This window comes from Myxocyprinus asiaticus, chromosome 34, assembly GCF_019703515.2.
Source record: "Myxocyprinus asiaticus isolate MX2 ecotype Aquarium Trade chromosome 34, UBuf_Myxa_2, whole genome shotgun sequence".
In the NCBI taxonomy this organism is placed as follows: domain Eukaryota; kingdom Metazoa; phylum Chordata; class Actinopteri; order Cypriniformes; family Catostomidae; genus Myxocyprinus; species Myxocyprinus asiaticus.
Window position 1 is genome coordinate 42,573,594 of NC_059377.1, and position 24,372 is coordinate 42,597,965.

General features: G+C 38.2%; 1 protein-coding gene across 3 annotated transcripts in view; it reads right to left on the bottom strand.

Moving 5' to 3' along the window:
* The window catches only part of LOC127425242 (RNA-binding motif, single-stranded-interacting protein 3-like), a 37,989-nt gene extending 22,805 nt beyond the window's left edge, over positions 1 to 15,184 (bottom strand). For 2 of the 3 annotated variants that reach the window (XM_051670987.1, XM_051670986.1), the window contains exons 1-4: positions 14,703 to 15,184; positions 8,110 to 8,267; positions 6,281 to 6,339; positions 1,152 to 1,243 (exon numbers count right to left, since the gene is read on the bottom strand). In XM_051670987.1, coding sequence (XP_051526947.1) covers positions 1,152 to 1,243; positions 6,281 to 6,339; positions 8,110 to 8,267; positions 14,703 to 14,777 — 384 coding nt within the window. In that variant the 5' untranslated portion in view covers positions 14,778 to 15,184. Of the gene's footprint in view, positions 1 to 1,151; positions 1,244 to 6,280; positions 6,340 to 8,109; positions 8,268 to 12,815; positions 12,923 to 14,702 lie in introns of those variants that run through there. The other variant, XM_051670988.1, reaches the window with a different exon arrangement.
* Positions 15,185 to 24,372: the final 9,188 nt, after the last annotated feature.

A 24,372-nucleotide genomic window follows, 5' to 3' on the forward strand; every position in this document is an offset into this window, starting at 1 on the left:
GGGTCTATATTAAGTGTAAAGTACACATGCATCAGACGGACAATTTTGGTTCTGTCGCATCATACACGCAACGTTTTTAGTTCGCTGTGTGAAGTTAAATGTAGTTTGAAAACACATCTCGAGATCCCTTCATTCAGAATTGCGCTCCGTCCAGCTGTGTTTGAACGCAAGAACGCATTCTCATCTTGTGCTGTCGCTGGAATCGAGCAAGCCTGAGTGTGTTTTTTGCCTATACAGCTGGAGTTGCACTTACTGCCCCCTGCTGAAAAACTCAGATGGTAGGAATATTGCTTTTTACAGTCTTAGGACATGATTTATTGCGTTACATTTTTTAACAAATATATGCACTGACATACAGCATTAAATCAACAGCCCTAGATTTTAATTATGTGAGAAGACAGACAGCGTCGAACTAATAAGGCTATGTAGGAAAACACTTTAATTTATGTACCATGTTCTACGTTTCACCACAGTTTTAACAATTGTGCTACAACAATTGTGCCTTTTATTCACTTTCTCACAAATCACGAGAACAACGGCTTATCATGACTTTATAAACACTTATTTTTTGCTCTATTACTCACACACTACTGTTATAATATCGAAACACTTTCACTATAACACATCATTTGAAAAATGACACATTTTAACGCTTGTATTACAGACCTGCCTACATTTACACACTTATTCCAACGTGATTAGCTTGTGCGGTAGCTTACCTGATAGTGGGCTGGACTTTGCACTCGGAAGACCGAGGGTCGAGTCCAGCCAATCATGCAAGATGACACGTGAGACGAAAGTGTCATTGAAGTGACACGAAATGACGAGGTTGCTTCAGAAAATGTGCTTATCATTTCGCGTTTGCTTTTAAAACACTATCGGTTAGGTTTAGTGTAAGGATGTCTGTTTTGTTTACCTCTCGTTTGCATTTAGGAAACTATTGGTTGAGTTTAGGTTAAAGTTTTAGGTAAGGGTGGCACATTTTACTCATTAAACCCTCCATCTAACATTCACCTTAAAAACCTTGTCTGATTAACAACATTTTACTCTCTTTTGGCGCCCCCCGCTGGACATTTCACTGGGAAACTGCAGCCAAACGTGTATGCAAAAATGTTGCAATGGTCACATAATTTTCATGAGATCAGGCTTACCTTTGCCATCTGTGCCTGCACACCAGTGGCCTTTAGAGAGGAGATGGCCTTCTGTGCTGCAGACGGACAGTCAAAATCCACAAAACCATAGCCTACACATACACAGAGAGACGTCAGTCAATGTCATGAAGTCTGGTGCACATTGAAGCTTATTCTGATTAAGGACCACCAACTTTGGGGCCGTTAAAACAGAGCACATTGTCGGTCACTCTTGGTAGCCCCGCCCACAGGAAAATGTAATCGGTCCAAGAACTGCCCAGTTAGGGGCCGTTTAACCAAAGTGCATTTTTTGCATTCGTCTATGTTTTTCCCCTATGTTTTTTATTATGTAAACATGTGATAGACCGACGTTTTTGACTGTTCCACCACGTCCAGCTGTTTTTTTAGCGTCTTGCACAGGATTGCAGGATTACACATTTTTCTCGAGACACTTGTGTTCTGTTATCTAGTTTTTTAGCGCAAGAATGCGTGTAACGTGATATTTAGAACAACAAGCAACAGAACATTTTGTCGGTCACTTTTTATGCCTCACTATTGGTAGCCCCGCCCACAGGACAATAGTGTTCGGCGATATGCAATAAATGTTCACTATATTTTTATTAAAAAATAATTGTTATATCCGGTTACATCATCAAACACCTTGGCCGAGGGATCGGTGAATATTCTTGTGACAACAGGTGGAAAACTACAAATACAAATTAAGATCTAAAGACCATTATAAAATGTAAACATAATAATACTAATAATAATAATGATAATGATAATAATAATAAAAGTCAATTTTAGGTTCAAGGTGAACTTGTTTAGGTTGTCTACACACAAGTGTACCTGCAGAGTTGCGTTCAAAATGCATGTTAAGCAAGAACTGCTCCGTGGAAATAAAGCGAACTAAACTTCGAGCACCTCCTGAGGTAGTCTTAGATCATTTGCAGCATTCTCAATCATGACACTATTCTTGCAAACAGTTTTCAGAAGACTGAAACAGAAAAGAAAGTGATAACTCTTTACATGCACATGTTCCACGAGACGCTCCCGCTGTTCGCCTCTGAACAAACAGCGCATCAGACACGGGTATTTACGGTATTTCATTTGTCTGTTCTTAAAAATATAATGAAGTGTGTTTCTTCAAGCACATGTCTTTGTGTTCAACAGCATTTCTTGTCATGTGTCATTCCGAGATGTCTTACAGTTAGCCCGCCACAGTGATGGGTAGATGAGCAAAAATACCTAGCATGTGCATGATATAAGCTACCCGCATTTGGCATGTGCTAATTTCATACCCTGGGCTACTGTTTAACCCTTTAAGCTCTGAAGGTGTTTTTAAAGATTTCCTGTTTCAGTGGCATAGCCAAAATTAAAAGGCTTATAACTCGAAAAAAACAAAACAAAACAAGGAGGGTCAGGTGTTTGGTATTACTGTAAAGAAAACTTATGATGTAGACTTATGACTTATTATATATTAAACTTAATTTATGATATAGATGATACATTCTGAGACTATCAGTCTAAGAAACTGCTGAAAACTCACAAAAACTATTAGCCAAAAATTTACTTTTTTTTTCTTATTTTTCTTTCGTTTTGTTCCGAATCATGTCAGCTGTATCTGAAAATGTGTGTGTTGATACGACAGCAATCAAAAGTTATAGCATTAAAAAAATAATTGATCATAATGTCCAAAAGTGTCTTCATGTGTCCAAAAGTCTCTCCAAACAAATAAAACATAATAATTGTACATAAGAACTAATTACACATGCAAACACAACAATGACTAAAGGTTTGCATAGCATGCAGACATGATTTTAGTAACAAGATTTCACAGAATGAGTTTCATTCTGTGCCATTTGAGTCATCATTGAGTCTGTGTCATGTATTTGGCGCCATCTCCTGGTGGCCATATGTAACATTGTGCTTCATGTGGATTATCTAATGATCTATGCAACCAGTTACCTTGTGTGTGGTCTCGTTTGAAAGATAATCACCTCCTCTAAGTAATGGTATGTGATATTTTATGTACTGTTTGTTCTTTGTAAAGTTATACGTGAAAATGCGGCATACAAGCAACACCAACTTAATTGTCAAAGACATATACTTAGTTGTTACTCACTATATTTTTGTCTGTGAGTAAAACAAATAGGCTGGTTGTATTTTACTCTTTGAGAGCTTTCTAACAACATATGACACATGGTAATTTGATGAGCTTGATGTTTTTATTGATTGCAATAAAATGTACAGTGCAAATTTGTATATAAGTTAACCAAACGGAACACTTCTGATTTGTCTGCAAATTTCAAAGCACTTGTTCAGTTTTGGTCATAATGTCTACATGCATTAGAAAGTAGAGCTTCTAAACTTTCAAACAATACCTATGTTGTGTTGGTTAAGACTGTAGTTATCAATATATTGATGATTATATATTTTTTTCTCCCAGGTCCGGGCCCAAACGAGCTTAAAGTGTTAATATATTTGGCGACAACCCAGCTCCATGGTTTTGTTATTTCCCAATATTGCCGATCATCGTCTGTCATTGAGTGTCCCAATCGGCATTAGGATATTTGTCAGATATCGTCGATATCCGACAACATCGTCCTATCGCCCAGCCCTACAGGAAAACCTCATTGGTCCAAGAAATTTCCAGTTAGGGGCCGTTAAACTGAAGTGCATTTTTTGCATCTGTCCATATCGTTTTCTACGTAAGCATGCGCTAGACGGACGTCTTTGACCATTGCGTCGCATCCAGCATGTTTTTTTAGATGCCATGTTAGGTAATCAGTCGCCTCTGCCAACATGTAAAACGAACAACCCCAGTGGGACATTTCATTGGTCGCTTGGTTTCTATTTCTGCTGCGTGTAAAAACTCGCCCTATATAACTTTACATTAACCACCAAAACATGTTTCTACTGGCTGAGATTTAGTGATGTTGCACAGAATTTTCATTTTCAGTGAATGAAAACACATTTGTTTCTTCGTTAACGAAAACCAACACCAATGACAGACAGTTTTGATGATCTGATCACATTTATCCGAGCATTGTTTGAGAAACACCTGAACATTACGGCTAATTCTGCGCTCTCTGCAATCATCTTGCATTAAACATCTTTTTCCATATGCTCATTTCCATCACAACAACCCCATCCAGACCCGAGGGCATAGAGACCTCATTCTCTGACTTTACTTTCTTTCGTTGTGTTTTCAACTTCTCATGACCCCCATCCATCAGAGAGCGAGCCGAGAGGAAACCCGCAAACCTGATTAATGAGTTATGAGATATTTATGAGCGATCTCTCTCTCCCACAATCCCTCACTCTTTCCCTCAATCATTCTTTTTCTGTCATACCTTCATTCTCAGGGCAGAATCGGCAGATAAGGGTCACACTGGTGTTAATTAAAATTTCATGGCAGATTAAATGTGTACACACACACACTCTCTCTCTTTGGATTAAAGCTGTCAGCGCCAACCCGTTATCCAAGATAGATGAAGGTTTAATTAGAGAGGAAATAGGTTATAAGACCTTCTTTCCAGCTCAAATCCTCAAATCCTTCCTCACGGACACACTGGGAAAAAAAATCATATGAGCGTAAAGTTTTAAGAGTGACAATCAGGCAGAGAGAAAAGCTTGTTAAAGAAACAGGAATGGTTAAAAAGTCACACAATTATTGTGTTTTCATGATTGATGTAGTATACTGTACACTACTGTTCTATTCCAAACACAACCTCTGTCCTGAATGAAAGTCTCATAAAAAAGTGCAAATCACACACTTCAATGATGATAACAAAGCAAAACAACAAAAGATCTTTACAACATTAACCCTTTAAGCTCACCCCCGGGCCCATGAGAAAAAAAATAATCATCAAAATATATAACTACAATATATATAACTACAGTCTTGACAAACACAAAATTAGTATCGTTTGAAAGATTAGAAGTTCTAGTTTCTAATGCATGTAGACATTATGACCAAAACTGAACAAGTGCTTTGAAATTTGCAGACAAATCAGAAGTGTTCCGTTTTGATAATTTATATAAAAATTTGCACTGTACATATTATTGTAATCGGTAAAAACATCAAACTGATCAAATAGTCATGTGTCATATGTTGTTGGAAAGCTCTCAAAGAGTAGAATACAACCAGCCTATTTGTTTTACTCACAGACGAGTAATAGCTAAGTATGTCTTTGACAATTATGTTGGTGTTGCTTGTATGCTGCATTTTCACTTATAACTTTACAAAGAACAAACCGAACATAAAATATCAAATATCATTACTTAGAGGAGGCGGTTATCTTTCAAACGAGTCCACACACAAGGTAATCAGATGTACAGATCATTAGATAATCCACATGAAGCACAATGTTACATATGGCCACCAGGAGATGGCGCCAAATACATGACACAAACTCAATGATGACTCAAATGACACAGAATGAAACTCATTCTGTGAAATCTCATGAATAAAATCATGTCTGCATGCTATGCAAACCTTTAGTCATTGTTGTGTTTGCACGTGTAATTAGTTCTTATGTACAATTATTATGTTTTATTTGTTTGGAGAGACTTTTGGACACTATGATAAATTATTTTTTAATACTATAACTTTTGATTGCTTTGTCGTATTAACACAAAATTGTTCTCAATTACAGGTGACATGATTTGGAACAAAACAAAAGTTTTTCTGAGCCACCTTATTAACACCCAGAGATATATAATGTCAATACTGTATGAAAAATATGGACATTTTTATGAAGAAAAAAAACTACATTTTTTGTGTGACTTCTCAGCAGTTTCTTAGGCTGAGAGTCTTAGAATGTTTCATAATTTCATCTGTACAATAATACCAAACACTTTACCCTCCTTTAATTTTGGGTATGCCACTGAAACAAGAAATCTTTAAAAATATCTTCAGAGCTTTAAGCTTTAAATAAACATAAATTAGAGCAAAAAACAAAACAATTAGGATCAAAATCTAAATAAGCAAACAAAAAGAGAAGAGGGACTGATTTCACAAACATTAAATCAAACGCTGTAAGATCAAACAATCTCATGAAACAGAGAGATACTATCAATAAAAAACTATTATATATAATAATGCTTGTTAATGTTATTATAATATGAGTTGCTTGTGTTTTTACCTTTGCATTGGTTTGTGTTCTTGTCCAGAATGGCCTTTGTAGATACAATTTTCCCATATCTTTAAAACAAGACATATTTAAGACAAGCATTAAAGGAATATTCCGGGTTTAATACAAGTTAAGCTTAATGTTGATTACCACACAAAAAAAATTTCACTTCAAATATCTGTGTTCCAGTGAGACACTTACAATGGAAGTCAATGGGGCCAATTTTTGGAGGGTTTAAAGGCAGAAATGTGAAGCTTATAATTTTATAAAAGCACTTACATTAATTCTTCTGTGTGTGTGTGTGTGTGTGTGTGTGTGTGTGTTTCTGTGTGCGTGTGTTTGTTTGTGTGTGTGTGATTAGAGTGCATGTTTTGTTTCCCCTGTGCGTTTGTGTGACCTGGATGCACAGTAATTTCAAAATAAATGTCCTTGGATTATTTCAGGCTTGTTTTAAAGCTAAAAGTCCCGCATTATGCACCAAATCTTAATTTTTTCTGGATATTATTGGGATTTTGGTTGCACAAAAAATTGCATTTGGAATTTTATTCATTTTGGACTCTTGTAGCCTCTATGTCTGTGCTCATAATACAAATTTCTTCATTTAAATAAATTGATTTTAAAAACCTTTTCCACCATCTTAGTTATCGGTAGACCTCTAGTTGTCACTAGGGCTGTCGATTTAACATGTTAAAATTATTAAAAAATTAATGCAATGTATCATGTCATTCAACTGAAATCAATTTTCCAACCATTGATGGAATTCAAGCTTGAAGTGCCTCCTGTTTTCTCCAGGGGGCAGTAAGCAAAACGTCAGCTGTATAGACAACGAGCAGCTTATACAGAGAACAAACCACACTTTAGGCAGACAGGACACATTCTTGCATTCAAAACACAGCTTGATGGAGTGCAGAACCTAGGGATCTGAAGACGTGTTTTTATAAGTTTTTAACTATGTTTAACATGACACAGCGATCTAAAAACGGTATATTTATGAAGTGACACAAACGAGACGCTACAAATGCGTCCGTCTGATGCAGGTGTACATTGACACAATCTTAGAAAATCACTTATAATAAATCTCCGACTGATTTACGAATTCAGTTGCAAAATGGATTGCTGTGAACTCTAGGCTAATGATTGGCTTATGTTCAATAATATGCAAATAAACGATACATTGCATTCTAAAGCCACTTTTTGTATAGTCTTATCAATAATTAACTCCCCTGCCACAATAATGCATTTAAATTATATGATTTTATTATATATAAATTATTTGTGATTATTTGAATTATAACTATTTATAATGATTTCATGATTATATATTGAATTATTGTTATTTGAGGGGCTTTCTCAGCAAATATTTAAATATGCGATTAATTGCGATTAATTAATCGGCATACTATGTAATGTAATTAGATTAAAATTTTAATCGATTGACAGCCCTAGTTGTCACGACATCATTATGTTGAATGGTGTCCAGTTATCATTTCGGATATTTGGTTACTTTGTATTTATTAATTACATTTTATAAAATAATAAAAAAAAAAAAGTTTAAACTTTTGGCAGACTGATCATAAAATGGGTCGAGGAAAACATTAAAAACTGTGGTTAATTTAATTTCTGGTTCATCTGTAATTTGATCTGGTGTTGAAAGGAACCACCTGACAGTTCTCTGCCATACTATCTAGTAGGGAAGTATGCATATTCAGACACGAGGATAGAAACACACAGTTTTCACACATAATGTGAAAGTGTGTGATGATACGATTTCATAAATCACTCCAGGCCTCCATTAAGTCCATCATCACACTAATCATGTGTGTGTATATGTGTGTACTCACGGTTGGCAGAGTTTGATGAGGTCCTGGTCTGTAGTTGCAGGTGGAAGTCCTCGTATGTACAGGTTGGTTTTGCTGTGCTGTTCAACAGCACTCTGATTACAGCTGGAGCTGCCAGGGCTGGGCGGAGCCATCAAATGATGAGGGGGAGGGGCATAGGGCTGGTAGACATAGAGAGGGTGTGGTTAAACTAGACATTAGAATGATCTAAATTCATTACCTTAAATCTCATTATTCCCTATCTCACACAGCTGTCTCTTCTATATTGCTGCAGTTAAAATTTTGGACTGTGCATGAAAGCCAGACAGAAACATTAACATGCAAATTCAGCCGTGTGCATCCAATCTATTCCTCTGGACTCGCACTGAAATACACATTTTCACCCAGATTCTGCCCATCTCCCACACTCCGTTTCGACTGGTGTGTGTCTCTAGGAATGTGTACGTCCCATGCATATGATCACCTTCGTTTGAAAAGGTAGGAGTTTAAGACAATGAGGCAGGAAGGTTCAATCTCTGCACATTATTCACCACACACACATAGAAAAAATTCACCTAACTTGGCTTTAAAAATGAAAATTCTGTCATCATTTACTCTCGCTCATGTCGTATGACTTTCTTCTGAAGTGCATATAACAAGTTATTTTGAAGAAAAACAAAGCTGCTCTTCTCCACACAATGAAAGTGAATGGGGACAGACGCTGTCGCACTCCAAAAACGATAGAAAAAATAAAAACAAAAGTAGTCTGTATGACTTGTATGCATGATATACAGTGGCAAGAAAAAGCATTGTGGAGTGTCAAGGTGGTCTTTGTGAAACTTCAGGCACGCAGCAATGTTTTTTGTTGGAAAGCAGTGACTTCCTTCGTGTTGTCCTGCCATGAACACCATGCCTGTTTAATGTTTTCTGTATAGTAGACAAATGAACAGAGATGCTAACCAGTTCCAATGATTCCTTCAAGTCTTTATCTGTCACTCTAGGGCTCTTTTTTAATCTCATTGAGCATTCTGTGGTGTGCCCTTTGAGTCATCTTGGCTGGACGGCCACTTCTAGTGAGAGTACCTATAGTACTAAATCATCTCCATTTATAGACAATTTGTCTAACTGTGGACAAATGAATATCTAAACTCTTCTGAGTTCTCTTTTTTTTTTTGCAAGGCATGGTCCACATCAGCAGATGCTTCTTGTCAATAGCAAACTCAAAATGTTTGAGTGCTTTTTATAAGTCAAATTATGTCTAACCCACACCTCCAATCTTGTTTCATTAATTGGATGCCAGGTTTGCCAACTCCTGACTCTAATTAGCTTTTGTTGACGTCATTAGCCTAGGGGTTCACATACTTTTTCCAAACTACACTGTGAATATTTGAATGATGTATTCAATATCTACAAGAACAACACAATAAATTGTGTGTTATTAATTAAACAGATTGTGTTTGTTCATTATTACTTATTTAAACATTCTGTAACAGGAAATATAGAGTACATCAGTGCACGCACACTTTTTCTGCTGTCTTGGTTCCAAAAGTATTTTTCCCATTCATTATATTTCCATAGTGATTTCATAAACTCCTTCATATAAGAGTTGTGCACCATGAACCAAACCAACCAGCTCCGAGGAGAATCACAACATTACAAACAGGGACTAAAAATGATATGTTTTTCATGTTTTTCATACCAATTGCAACGTTGCCAGATCTCACAAGAGAAGCAAGCAACATGGTCTGGAAAAACAAGCTCAAAATAAGCAAACAATTAGCGATTTATCACAATAGAAATCGTAATAAGCATACAGTTAATTAACAGTTCTGTACAATTTTATGTACAAGCATCAAATCTATATTAATACACCATATCTAACAATTATTCAGTGAAGACTTGGAAACAACTGAGAAAAGTACTTTTAACATTTAATAATGTTTTCCTTGTATCTGGATTAACCATGCTGGTATATGTAGTAATTATACATAGTTGTTAAAAAGGTCTTCATTCACAGAATGTGACATCCACAACAGACATTTGTGTGATGCAGCAATTTCCTTCAGGTTCAAAACACATGTTTCATTTTTTCAGGCAACATGAAGTGGTGTAGTTCCAAAAATATACTGTGATAAACCCTTTGACCTTTAGTTTCATGAAAGAAATTATCGGAACAAAATTAACAGGTGTAACAGATAAAGGATGGAGGAGGCGGGAAACGGCTGAACAGTAAACGTAAAGTTTAATGATATAAATGAACTTAAAACAACATAAAACATAAAGACACACAGACACACACAATGCGGCCGCCTGCATCTCTCTCTCTCTCTCCCGAGCGCCGGCCGTGCTCCATCACGGCCCGGCCACGCCCTCCTCCTCGTCACACTCCTCCCCCGCCTGATTCAGGCCGGGGTGCCACCGGTCTGACTAACTCCCATCCCCCCCTCTGGAGGGGAGACGCTGCCCTTCTGGCCGTTCTGTCAGCCGGTGGTCCATCCCGCCTCCTGGGAACCTGGGGGAGAGACGAGGGGAGGCACACACACATACACTCTCTCACACATACACACACACACACACACACACACACACACACACACACACACACACACACTCACACACTCACACACACACACACACACTCAAACACACAAACACACACACTCAAACACACACACACACACACACACACACACACACACTACACTCACACACATACACTCACACACACAGAAGATTGGATTGCGTCTCTGCATTTTCAGCACTGAGGGTCACTTCTCATTCTGTGCAGGTCAAGTCAACAACAACAATCTCTCTCACACACACACACCAACACACACACACACACACACACACACACCCACCTCTATATCATCATTAGCTGCATCAGACTACAAAAAAATTCAGATGCTTTTCAGATAGAAAAACAACCGTCCCCTGAGCCCTGAGATCATTCTATATATGTATATGCAGTCGCAAGAAAATGTATGTGAACTCTTTTGAATTATCTGCATTGATGTATAAATTTGTCTTCAAATCTGGTTTGATCTTCATCTAAGTTACAATAATGAACAAACACAATCTGTTTTAACTAATAACACACAAATTATTGTATTGTTCAGTATTGAGTATTGACTCAGAAGTTGTTAAACCTGGCATCCAATTAATGAAACGAGATTGTAGGTGTGGGTTAGAGCTACTTTGACTTATAAAAAGCACTCAAACATTTTGAGTTTGCTTTTCGCAAGAAGCATCTGCTGATGTGGACCATGTCTTGCAAAAAAGATCTCAGAAGACCTAGGATCAAGAATTGTTGCTTTGCATAAAGCTGGAAAGGGTTACACAGTTATCTTGAAGAGCTTAGATATTCATCTGTCCACAGTTAGACAAACTGTCTATAAATGGAGATGATTTAGTACTATGGGTACTCTCCCTAGAAGTGGCCATCCAGCCAAGATGACTCAAAGGGCACACCACAGAATGCAGCATCCAGCATCCAGCACAGATGAGCTACCGCACCAGCTAATCACATTGGATTAAGTGTGTAAATGTAGATGTGTCTGTAAAACAAGCATTAAAATGTATAGTTTTTCCAAACGTGTTTTGATATCATAACATAGCAGTGTGTGAGAAATAGAGCAAAAAATAAGTGTTTAAAGTCATAATCAGCCATTGTACTTGTGATTTGTGTGGAACTGAATAAAATGCACAGTTGTTGCAGCGCCCCTAGTGTTCATTTCACCAGGAAACTGCGGCGAAATGCGGCACATAAAACTCAGTTTGCAAAAACTTGTATTATAATAATGTTCATTCTATGAGACTTGGTTGCATTATTCCACACAATGAAAGTGAATGGTGACTGAGGCTGTCAAAGTAATTTTTAAGTCACTTTAAAGTCATAATTTCATTTAAAAGAATTTAAATAAAGGACACAAAAGGCTCCCGTTTAGAAGAATTACCTCCAGACAGAAACACATCATGTGACGATTTTTAATTGCTTGTTTTGTTTTTCAAAACAATCAGTTCCTGTTTGTCCCAATGTGGAATGTAACGTTCCAGTAAACAGCTGACTCAAAACATTTCAATTTATCTGTGACTCACATGTGATACATATATTGAGACTGAACGCAAGCAAAATACACATGAACTCTGTTTTTCTCCTTTTCTTTCTCTTGTTTTGAGTGAAAATACAGAGGAAAGATTCCCTAGTGTGTGTGTGTGTGTGTGTGTGTGTGTGAGTGTGTGTGTATGTGTGTGTGAGTGTGTATGTGTGTGTGTGTGTGTGTGTGTGTGTGTGCTTGTGAGAGAGAGAGAGAGAAAGAGAGAGTTTGTATCTTGGCTGTAAGTTTGTAGAGTTCCAGTAAAGACACGTCTTGTGTGTCTTTATGCAAGAAAAAAAAGTGTGGTCCAAAACTCTGACAACACATAAAAATTCTGGGACTCAAAATCAAATTGAAACCTGGAAATAAGCAAAGTTTCAGGATTATTATATATGTTGTAAAATGAATAGGAAATATTTACAATCCTGCACTATTTCTAGCTCATTAATCAATTGGAAGTAAATTAGTGTTGGGCTCCTAAACGTAGCGCACAACATTAGTGACATTGATCATGTAAACTCTTTGTACAGATGCTCAGATTAAAGCACACAAGATCTTTGAAACAATCTTAAATCAGGTGTTGTTCATGTTAGCTCCAGTGCACGCTGTTATTAAAGCAAAAGAGACACATACCAGATACTAAGACATTTTCAAATGGAGCTTGAGCTAACGATGAGGACTGGTAGATGTCGCACATAAAATTTATCCACTCTTGATTTCACTCCACTGGCTACCTGTAGCTGCCCGCATCAAATTAAAGGCTTTGACTCTGGCCTTCAGGGCAGTTAATGGAACCGCACCCTCTTACGTCAACTCACTTCTTCAGGTCTATGCTCCAACTCGCTCTCTGCAGTCTATGACCGAGTGGCGCCTGGTGGTCCCATCACAAAGAGGCTCAAAGTCTATTTCACGATCGTTCAGTTTCTCTGATCCTCTGTGGTGGAATGAGCTTCCAACATCCACACAATCCGCTGATACCATCTCAACATTCAAGAACCAGCTGAAAAGGGGGCCTGTGTATCTCAGCGAGTATTGACGCTGACTATCATCCCTGGAGTCGCGAGTTCAAATCCAGGGTGTGCTGAGTGACTCCAGCCAGGTCTCCTAAGCAACCAAATTGGCCTGGTTGCTAGGGAGGGTAAAGTCACATGGGGTAACCTCCTTGTGGTCATGATTAGTGGTTCTCACTCTCAATGGGGCATGTTGTAAGTTGTGTGTGGATCGCGGAGAGTAGCATGAGCCTCCACTTGCTGTGAGTCTCCGCGGTGTCATGCACAACGAGTCACATGAAAAGATGCGCAGATTGACGGTCTCAGAAGCGGAGACAACTGAGACTTGTCCTCCACCACCCGGATTAAAGCGAGTAATTGCGCCACCACGAGGACCTACTAAGTAGGTGGAATTGGGCATTCCAAATTGGGAGAAAAGGGGATAAAAAATAAAAATTTAAAATAAAAAAAAAGAACCAGCTGAAAACACATCTGTTCCGTGGGAACTTAACCAATCCACACTAATTACACTTACTATTGAATTAACTTGCACTTACTGTACACAAAAAATTAATAATTAAATAAATAAATAAATCCAGCTCCAGCCACCTTGAGAGATTGGCAGTACAACACTGTAGATGTCGCTGAACTTTGTATCACAAATGGCTTGCTATGTTCCTCATTTGTAAGTCGCTTTGGATAAAAGTATCTGCTAAATGACTAAATGTAAATACTTGCTTCAATGAGCAAATGCAGTGCTAACTATATCATAGTTACTAAACTACACTCTGTTGTGCTTCCAACCAGGGTGTTTTTAGCATTCACTTTCACTAGTTAGTACATAAAGGAATAAGAGATTTATTCGAGTTACATTGACACGTCTAATTTTGTTGGGTTTACCCAATTTAACTAGGTTCTTTCTACACAAAGTGGTTGTGTTAAGATTACCTAGTAATTTTAAGTTAAGAAAACTCATTTCAAACACATGGAACCACTGTCCACGATTGAATCAAGTTTAGCCAAAGAGATATTTTTTTTTTGTGAAACAGCCTGCAATGGACAACACACTACAAAATATCAATTTTCTGATTAAATCACAATGTTTAGTTGAAAGATCCCAATATCAATTCTTAACATCCCAAGACTGATTTTTTACTTTTACTTTAAAGTGCAAGGGGTGGTCACGTTCAAATGCGTTTGAATGGAGCAAGAATTATGGACGTGGCTTTACTTCAGTTTTGGTTTTGTTGATTATTACATGTAAGCAAAATTGACATTAAATCAAAAGCTTCAAAGCAAATTGGGAAATCTGTATCGATATCCAGCCCTAACAACAACCTTACAATCTGATCTCCAAAAAACACATGCACAACTGTCAACTCATCAAATCAGTGTCAAGGCCAATCAATCAATCAATCAATCAACAGAGAGAGAGAGAGAGAGAGAGAGAGAGAGAGAGAGAGAGATGTGAAAAGAGATCAAAGAGTGAGAGATATGATAAAGTGTTGGCATGAGCAGGTCGGGTCAGTACCTTACTGTGTGTGTATGGTGGGTAATAACAGGTGTAGTGCGGGTACATCGGATGCTGCTCCAGTGTCTTTCCCATGAAGATCAAGTCTAGAGTCCGGAGAACACGAGGGATGAAAGATGGAGAGATGATGCTGTCCTCCAATGACAAAAGTCCAGAGATATTCCAACACGATAATCCAGTACAGAGCCACAGAGAGAGAGAGAGAGAGAGAGAGAGAGAGAGAGAGAGAGAGGTGTCCGTCCTTTATCCGTTCACTTGGGAGAGAATGGAAGAATGAAGTGATGGAAGAGGAAGAGAGAATGAAAGATGAGAGAGAAGGGGAGGAGGCACAAACGTCTCTGACAGATTGACATACAAAGAGAGAGAGAGAGAGAGAGCATGTGCTCTGTCTGTCGTCGTCGGAGAGAAGTGGAGTAAAATACACACACAGCGTCTGTGATCTGTGTGTCTCCTGCTGGGATAAAAATCTGTGTGCTTCTCTCTGTCTCTCTCTGTGACAGGGCGGTTTGAGGGGCTCGTCTCAACAGAATTTATGTGACTCCTCCTTCACTAACTGTAGGAGGGACTTCTGAAAGAAAGAGAGAGAGAGAGAGAGAGAGAGAAAGAGCGTCTATAGGGGTTTAATCCCTTAGCTGGTAAATTAAACTACAAGACACAATATATGTTCCTGTAGCTCAACTGGTAGAGCATGGTGCTAACAACACCAAGGACATGTGTTCGATTCCCAGGGAACACAGAAACTGATAATGTATACTTTGAATGCAACGTAAGTTGCTTTGGATAAAAGCACCTACCAAATGCATAAATCTAAATATGCAGAAATGGTTTAGATCACAATATGAACACATTGGACTCATGTGCACTTCGACTGCTTTGTGATGCTCAGGCACATACGGCGACCATGCACAACACGGGCTGTCCACGTACCTAGAAAACCTGGGCTGCATGTGGACATTCCACGTGTACTGTGCTTATGATGAAATGTATTTCCCGTGTACTGTCTACGAGACGTAGATTCACACAGAAAACTGTTGCCGAGACTTAAAAGAGAAGAAGACAGTTTACGCTAATGCCCGCTAAAATGATAACGCATACTTGCGTTGCGTTACTTAAAAAACTAAAATCTGTGCTATACTGAGGCACTTACAATGGAAGTGAATGGGCCAGTCCGTAAACATTAAAATACTCTCTGACTACGTTTACATGGGCACCAGAAAGCTGCTTATTGCATGAAGCATTCCTGTTTACATACACTGTATAAGCGGTGTACTCTTTACTCCTATATACATGCTGCTTGGTCAGTAAGCAGCTTTCTCCACAGCAATGCAATTTCCCCTGTGACACTTGTGTAAATAACAAACATGGCATCTTAAGAAGACTGTGTTTGTTTGCTTAACTTTCTATCATGACCTGCAGTGGAACTGTGCTGAAATAGTGGGGTTTTCCTCTTATGTAAAACTCTGGGATTCCCCCGGTGTACTAGCACATATACGGGAATGCGAGATACAGTTGACATTTTACCTTGCCATGTATAAAAGGTATTTGTGGTTTTCCCACTGTGCTCCCAGAAATGTTGAATTCTTTCCACGTTGTTGACTTGTTGTTGGGCTCCATCCTATGATGTTTGTTATCCGGTCTGTTCACGCACATGCGGACTCTTCAAATACCTGTTACAAAAATTATAACCTTCACATTTCTGCCTTTAAACCCAACAAAAATTGGCTCCATTGACCTCCATTGTAAGTGTCTCACTGTAACTTACATTTTAGTTTTTTGTTTTTAATGAAAAGGAGGGACGAGTCGAAATTATTTTATTATGCCGCAAATGCTGTCGATTGAGCTTAACTTGTGTGAACCCCGAATATTCCTTTAACGCATCAGAGCAGCTATTTTCTACAGATACAAGTACAGCTATTTACTTGAATGGGGAGAGACCAAAATCTCTAAAATCAAATCATCAATAAAATGTGACAACAATAATTTCATAAACTGTGCTTCTTTACCTCAGATCATGCTAAAAAGCGCTATTTTTCAGGTTGGTTCAACTAATGCACACGTACATTTTGACGTGATCAAAAAGGTGATTGGCTCTGTTAACTCTGATAGCACACGTACATCACGCAGATGTCTATTTGATGTGTGTTTACATCTGGAAGACATATTTTTTAGGTTGTTTGCTCATCTGCAATACGTCTATAAGACATTTCTTCTCGGATGTCAATAAGACATTTAGCAGATGCCTTTGAGACGTTTATAATTTAGAACGTTTGTAAATCTGATCTTTTTAAGATGTTTAGCAGATGTTAATTAGATCGTGATGCTTTCCAGATGAAAAGATCTAAAACAGACATCTCGGAGACGTACGTGTGCTATCTGGACTGTAAGGCGACTGATGTATATCATAAACAAATACAATGTCTGAACTAGAGACCGACAGAGACAGAAATGTGTGGAGCTTTGAGATCTTACGAAAAGAAAACACAAACCACAGATCTACTACTACTACACTTTGTTTTGTCAGATTCAGTCAGACATGACAGTGAAAACAGAAGAGAAGTGAAGAAATTGAGCAGAACGATCTGTCTGTTCATTGTAGTTCAACAGAACTGAACACTCAGAATAATTGTGAATAAAACAGTTGTGAATTTTCAACTTTTACTGGCAATCCTAAATGGCCAGCATTGCATTTTTGCAACATTTTTCTAGAATGCATAAGAATCATCACTCTGAAGTAGGAGAAAAAACAATATATATTATCAATATCAATTATTGGGTCTCTGAGGGTTAAACCATCATTCATTTACCAGAACGCATTTTCTCCAGCAGATTTTCATTCATTCTGGAAGTGTGCTCGAGTTCTGTTGATGGAAGTAATCAGATCCTCATCAAAAATTAATATGGTAAAATGGCATAATGGACTCTGATATGAAATCTGCAATTACCCTTTTACTCATATTACAGCAAATGACTGACAACACAATTCACATGTGTGAAACACACACACATGCAGAGCTATTTTCTGGCGTTGTGTTTTGGTGGATGTAGTAGTTGTTGATCAAATCATCCAGCAAGACAGTCGCTTAATGTTCCTTGTGTTTTGCTCAAATCACATTATAGCCATAAAATGTCTAGCTCTCTATAAAATGAATATATGCCATCATTATGTTTCATGACAAACTCCGTCAGGGTGCGTTCACAAACAGTGCATCTCGGGTTTGCACCAAAAGCTTATGACAAATAAACTAAGGATGTGCATGAGTAATCGACTAATCGAGTACTCGTTCTGCACCAGGCTAGTCGACTTTTAAAATCACTACTCCAATATTGCACATTTTCCTTTGTGCATTTACCTGCCGTGAGCAGCGCTGAATTATACTGTACTTTCCCATTGCATCTCAAATCTCGCAGTTACAACTGAGTCCACTGGAGGGCACTGTGGATGTGTGTTGTTAAGGCATTGCTTGAGAGAAGATGATATGATGCCATCTGTGCCCTTGAAAGCAAAGCCAACACTGCGTCCGAAACCACGTACTGTCACAGTATGTACTGCATTTGATGAAGGACGCACTTATCTGCCAGCAAATCCATTCTTTTAGGTATCCATGCGAGTAGTATGAATAGATTTCGGAAATACTTCATCCGGGGACGTTGGCATCATCTCGTGTCCCGAATATATGACGTAATAACAACAACCGCAAAAACTATGCTTTGGTTTTGTTAAATGAGCACCATTCAAGCACAAGGAACTATCATCTTGGTATAATAATATAGCACTTACAGCTGGGAAGAGGTGTCCGCCTTGCGATTCACAGCTGTTCCTTTAAATCCAGAATTTTGAACGTGACGTTGCCTCAGCTCACGAGGAATTATGGAATCGTTAAATATCCAGTCGATCCACACTTCAAAATCTTGCCAGAAATAGTAGTTCAGCCGCTTACTGCTTCTTGAATACTGTGGATTCGGACATACTATGCAATTGGCATAATGTTTTTGGCATACTCTATAGTAGAGAAGTATGGATATTCGGACGCAGTGCAAGTGTGGCAATACTCTTGGAATTCTTGGAATCGTGCAAATTAATGAACGAGGATCTGCTTTTGAAAATGTGAAGCGGTACAAGAAACTCTGAAGCTTATCAGCCCAGAGTGCATTTTATAAAAAGCCATCTTTCACCACTTGTTTTTCTGAATAAGAGCATGTAAAATGATAAAAATTTGATAGCACTTTATGTAGACTCAGAGTTTACATATGCACATTACCCTAATGCTGACAGTATTGTTTTTTTTAATGTAAGTTCCGGTAGAGTGCTAATGTTTTTTATGGTTATTTTTAAATCTTTTTTTATTTTTTATTAATGCAAATTGTTCATTTTATTTTCCCCCCAAAGAAAAGAACAGTTTAAGTTAATTCATTTTAAAACTGTTCTTAATGAGTTTTTGAATAAAACAAAATATAAATTTCACATTTTAATTTAAAAGTAATCAATCAATTGTTTATTGTTAGTTTGAATAACCGACAACAAAGTTACTACAAAATGCCCATCCCTAAAATAAATGCCAATCTGTCCCTCATTTAACATCTCTTTCAACAGTCCGTCTCACTCTTTTCTCATCTTCGTGTCCATTTCTGCCTCTCCAGATGGTGAATTATTTGCTGGAAGGTGAACTGTCTTGTGGGAAATGGTGCATTGTGTGTCATCCCTCTATCAGTCTTAATAAACGAGTGTGCCGGAGGTTCTGGATGATTGAGCCACTCATAACACTGAGGTTCAAGTTACACAAACACACACAAATCAAGAATAATGCCATCCAAACACTCCACAGGGGTTTAAAAACACACTTTCTGATAATCACAAAATACTTACATATTAACACCATCACTGTGTCGACATGTATTCTGTGTGAATGTGTGTGCTGAACGAAGTATATTGTGGGTGATGAATAAACAATCTTACAAACGGCTGAACATTTGAAGCTGAAGTGTGTAATTTCTGCACCACTAGCACCATTGAACGGAATTGCAAAAATAAACATAGTTTTCAAATAGCTTTCCCGACAACTCCCAATTGGTAGAGTCTATGCTGTGCTCATATAAATGGCACAATTTTTTATAGCACCAGACAGACAGTGTTTACAGTTTGAGGAAATCAACCTACAAATGGCTTTTAGCTGTCTCTGCATATTTAGCTGGAATAGGAGAAAGTATTTTATTTGATTATCAAAAAAGTTTCATACACAGATTTAAAAGGGACATTTTCTTAATTTAAAGCAACACTGTCATCTAACGCTGACTACCACCCCTGGAGTCACGAGTTCGAATCCAGGGTGTGCTGCGTGACTCCAACCAGGTCTCCTAAGCAACCAAATTGGCCTGGTTGCTAGGGAGGGTAGAGTCACATGGGGTAACCTCCTCGTGGTCGTGATTAGTGGTTCTCGCTCTCAATGGGGCGTGTGGTAAGTTGTGCGTGGATCGCGGAGAGCAGCATGAGCCTTCACATGCTGTGAGTCTTCGTGGTGTCATGCACAACGAGTCACGTGATAAGATGCGTGGATTGACCGTTTTAGAAGCGGAGGCAACTGAGACTTGTCCTCCACCACCCGGATTGAGGTGAGTAATCGCACCACCACAAGGACCTACTAAGTAGTGGGAATTGGGCATTCCAAATTGGGGAGAAAAGGGGATTAAAAAAAAAAAAAAAATAGAAAAACCTGTCATCTACATCACTTTAACATTCCCCAACAAATTTCTCAAGTTAAAATCCTGTACTGACACAAACAGACCGTTTTCAATTATCAGCTGTAAAAATAAAAAGTTACCAAAATGAATAAACTTCTCCATTCTTTCCATTATTAGGTACTCTATAAATTAATATTGCTCTTAGACAAGCAAACTCAATATCTTTTGACACTGCTGCATTACCTTTTATAAACAACTCGCAAAATGGTAAATCCCAATTCATATCCAACCTATCCATCCAGGACTACGAAATAAAAGCGTCTCAAATCATGGTATGTTAAGAATCGTTGTGTGGGGGGCCTGGGTAGCTCAGTGGTAAAAGACGCTGGGTGTGCTGAGTGACTCCAGCCAGGTCTCCTAAGCAACCAAATTGGCCCGGTTGCTAGGGAGGGTAGAGTCACATGAGGTAACCTCCTCGTGGTCGCGATTAGTGGTTCTCGCTCTCAATGGGGCGTGTGGTAAGTTGTGTGTGGATCGTGGAGAGTAGCATGAGCCTCCACATGCTGTGAGTCTCCGCGGTGTCATGCACAACGAGTCACGTGATAAGATGCACGGATTGACGGTCTCAGAAGCGGAGGCAACTGAGATTTGTCCTCCACCACCCGGATTGAGGCGAGTAACCGCGCCACCACGAGGACCTACTAAGTAGGTGGAATTGAGCATTCCAAATTGGGGAGAAAATGGGGATAAAAAAAAAAAAGAACCAGCTGAAAACACATCTGTTCTGTGGGCACTTAACCAATCCACACTAATTACACTTACTATTGAATTAACTTGCACTTACTGTACACAAAAAAATAAATAAAAAATAAATAAATAAATTCTTCTGTCTCTTTTTTCTGTGCTGGCACCTATACTACTCCAGCCACCTTGAGAGATTGGCAGTACAACACTGTAGATGTCGCTGAACTTTGTATCACAAATGGCTTGCTATGTTCCTCATTTGTAAGTCGCTTTGGATAAAAGTATCTGCTAAATGACTAAATGTAAATACTTGCTTCAATGAGCAAATGCAGTGCTAACTATATCATAGTTACTAAACTACACTATGTTGTGCTTCCAACCAGGGTGTTTTTAGCATTCACTTTCACTAGTTAGTACATAAAGAAATAAGAGATTTATTCGAGTTACATTGACACGTCTAATTTTGTTGGGTTTACCCAATTTAACTAGGTTCTTTCTACACAAAGTGGTTGTGTTAAGATTACCTAGTAATTTTAAGTTAAGAAAACTCATTTCAAACACGTGGAATCACTGTCCACGATTGAATCAAGTTTAGCCAAAGAGATATTTTTTTTTTGTGAAACAGCCTGCAACGGACAACACACTACAAAATATCAATTTTCTGATTAAATCACAATGTTTAGTTGAAAGATCCCAATATCAATTCTTAACATCCCAAGACTGATTTTTTACTTTTACTTTAAAGTGCAAGGGGTGGTCGCTATAATGTGGTTCGTTCTCGGTGGGGCGTGTGGTGAGTTGAGCGCAGATGCCGCGGTGGATGGCGTGAAGCCTCCACACGTGCTATGTCTCAGTGGCGACACGCTCAACAAGCCACATGATAAGATGTGCGGGTTGACGGTCTCAGACGCGGAGGCAACTGAGATTCGTCCTCCACCACCCGGATTGAGGCGAGTCACTATGCCACCACGAGGACTTAAAAGCGCACTGGGAATTGGGCATTCCAAATTGGGTGAAAAAGGGGAAAAATCCAATAAAAAATAAATAAAAAAACAAAACACAAAAGAATCGTTGTGTGAACATCCAAAACTGATTGGGTGTTTTATTATTTTCATTGAATTTCACTAATATTACCCACAAGCAAGTGTGGTACAGAAGATGAGTTTGTAAAGGTCCTTTTGACATTTTCTGTTGTATAAAAACAGCAAGAAAAATGTACAACTCAAATTTAAAAGCTCACCATTCACACATACTGTGGACTCATTGCACAAAATTGATCTAATTTTTTGGTCTCATTTTTTGAAGAAAAACAAATTTGTTGTCCTAACTTTGTAAAAATGTAATTCTGGTTCTGTTAACTTGAAAAGTCTTAATTCATTCCACTAGATGGCAGCAAGTACAAGGAAATATTTTTTTTCTCTATCACATTCCATCACAGTACAGATCTGAAATGTAGGTGGCGCTCTAACGCATTTTAGGCCTAACAGATGTGCTCCTCCATAGACATTCAGGATAATTATCAATTCATGCACCACCCTCATTGTTTCATTGAATATCTCGGCCTCTGAGTGGACTAGAAGCTCAATGTAGCTGAGATCCTCCCCTATGTGATGATATAGACATATCATATGATACAAAGATTTTCCTTCTGGATGGCATATTTTGTTTTGGACATCTAAAATATAACATTGGATTATTCAGCCAAGGAAGCTCACAGACAAGTAAAAAATGGCTCATTTTTTTAGGGAACTTCCTAATGTAAAAGCAGATATAAAGTTTTTGGCTATTTGGAGCTTACAGCAGCTGTTATCAGAGCATAAAGAGACGTTTGTATTTGATGACTTACAGAAATCATAGTTCACCTTGTGATTCTTTCAAAAATCTTTCAAACTGCATTATCAGGGCAACAAAATAAACTATACAGTCACATTCCTGAGAGTAAGAGCTTATATGATTATATCATATATAGATATATATAGATATATGATTTGACCATTTAGGTGCTATATGAAAGTTTTTTTTATTCATATAAATATTTCTACCTCATTACCTCTAGGGGCGCTAATTTGTAACGCGAATGTTTTGAGGCCTTATTTTGTTATTTTAAGAAACAAATGCAGAAGTGATGGTCATCTGTGAAAAGTTCAGATTCTAAGCTTTCAAATGATACCTCATATGCCTGACTTATGTATACGGGGACTTTCACATTTAAAGCGTAACTTTGTTCGCAAAATATAGCGCCCCCCTTTGGACCCGCCGTCGGGTCCATAGAGTTTAAGGGTAAATGTATGAAAGCAATTTAGCTGGATGCTAAGACATACTGTACATGCAAACACAAACCACTGCAGTATGTCATGATGGGGTCTGTGGTGTCAACATGCACTTATATGACAAGCTACCCAGATAGAACACGTGCATCTCTGAGATGTCTGTTTGAGATCTTTTCATCTGGAAAGCATCATAATCTAATTAAAATCTGCTAAACATCTTAAAAAGACCAGATTTACAAATGTTCTAAATTATAAACATCTCAAAGACATCTGCTGAATGTTTTACTGACATCCGAGAGGAAACGTCTTATAGACGTATTGCAGATGAGCAAACAACCTAAAAAATACGTCTTCCAGATGTAAACACACATCAAATAGACGTCTGGGTGATATACATGTGCTATCAGTGTAGTATGTCAATGCATACTCGAATGTTTTTAAATCTGATCTTTTTAAGATGTTTAGCAGATGTTAATTAGATTGTGATGCTTTCCAAATGAAAAGATCATCTGTGCATGAAACAGACATCTCGGAGACATACGTGTGCTATCTGGGTACCTTCCCATCATCAATGAAGCACATTTCATTTTACAGCAGAGTAGAAGTATGAGAATAGGGATGCGACCCAATGATTCTGTCTACATCTCATTTGGTTATTTTTGTCATCTTGTTTTGAAAGTGCACACCACATTTGGAGACACAAATGCATCCCATAATGCAGTGAAATGCATCCGTTACTATGGTAATTACCCAAACACCCGAGGCGCTGTATCTTGAGCTCTGCTGGATCTCATCTCTCAGTTTCCTCTCTTTGCTCAGTGTGTTTCTATCTATCTAAAGATGGTGTGGTGAAAGTGAGCTGTATATTCAATGGCCATTTTAACTGTTGTCTTCCTTAAACTGGCAAACCGTGAAATGGCCAATCAGAATCTATCCCTCCTCATCATTGCAGTAGACAGTCACTGTGACAACAGGACGTC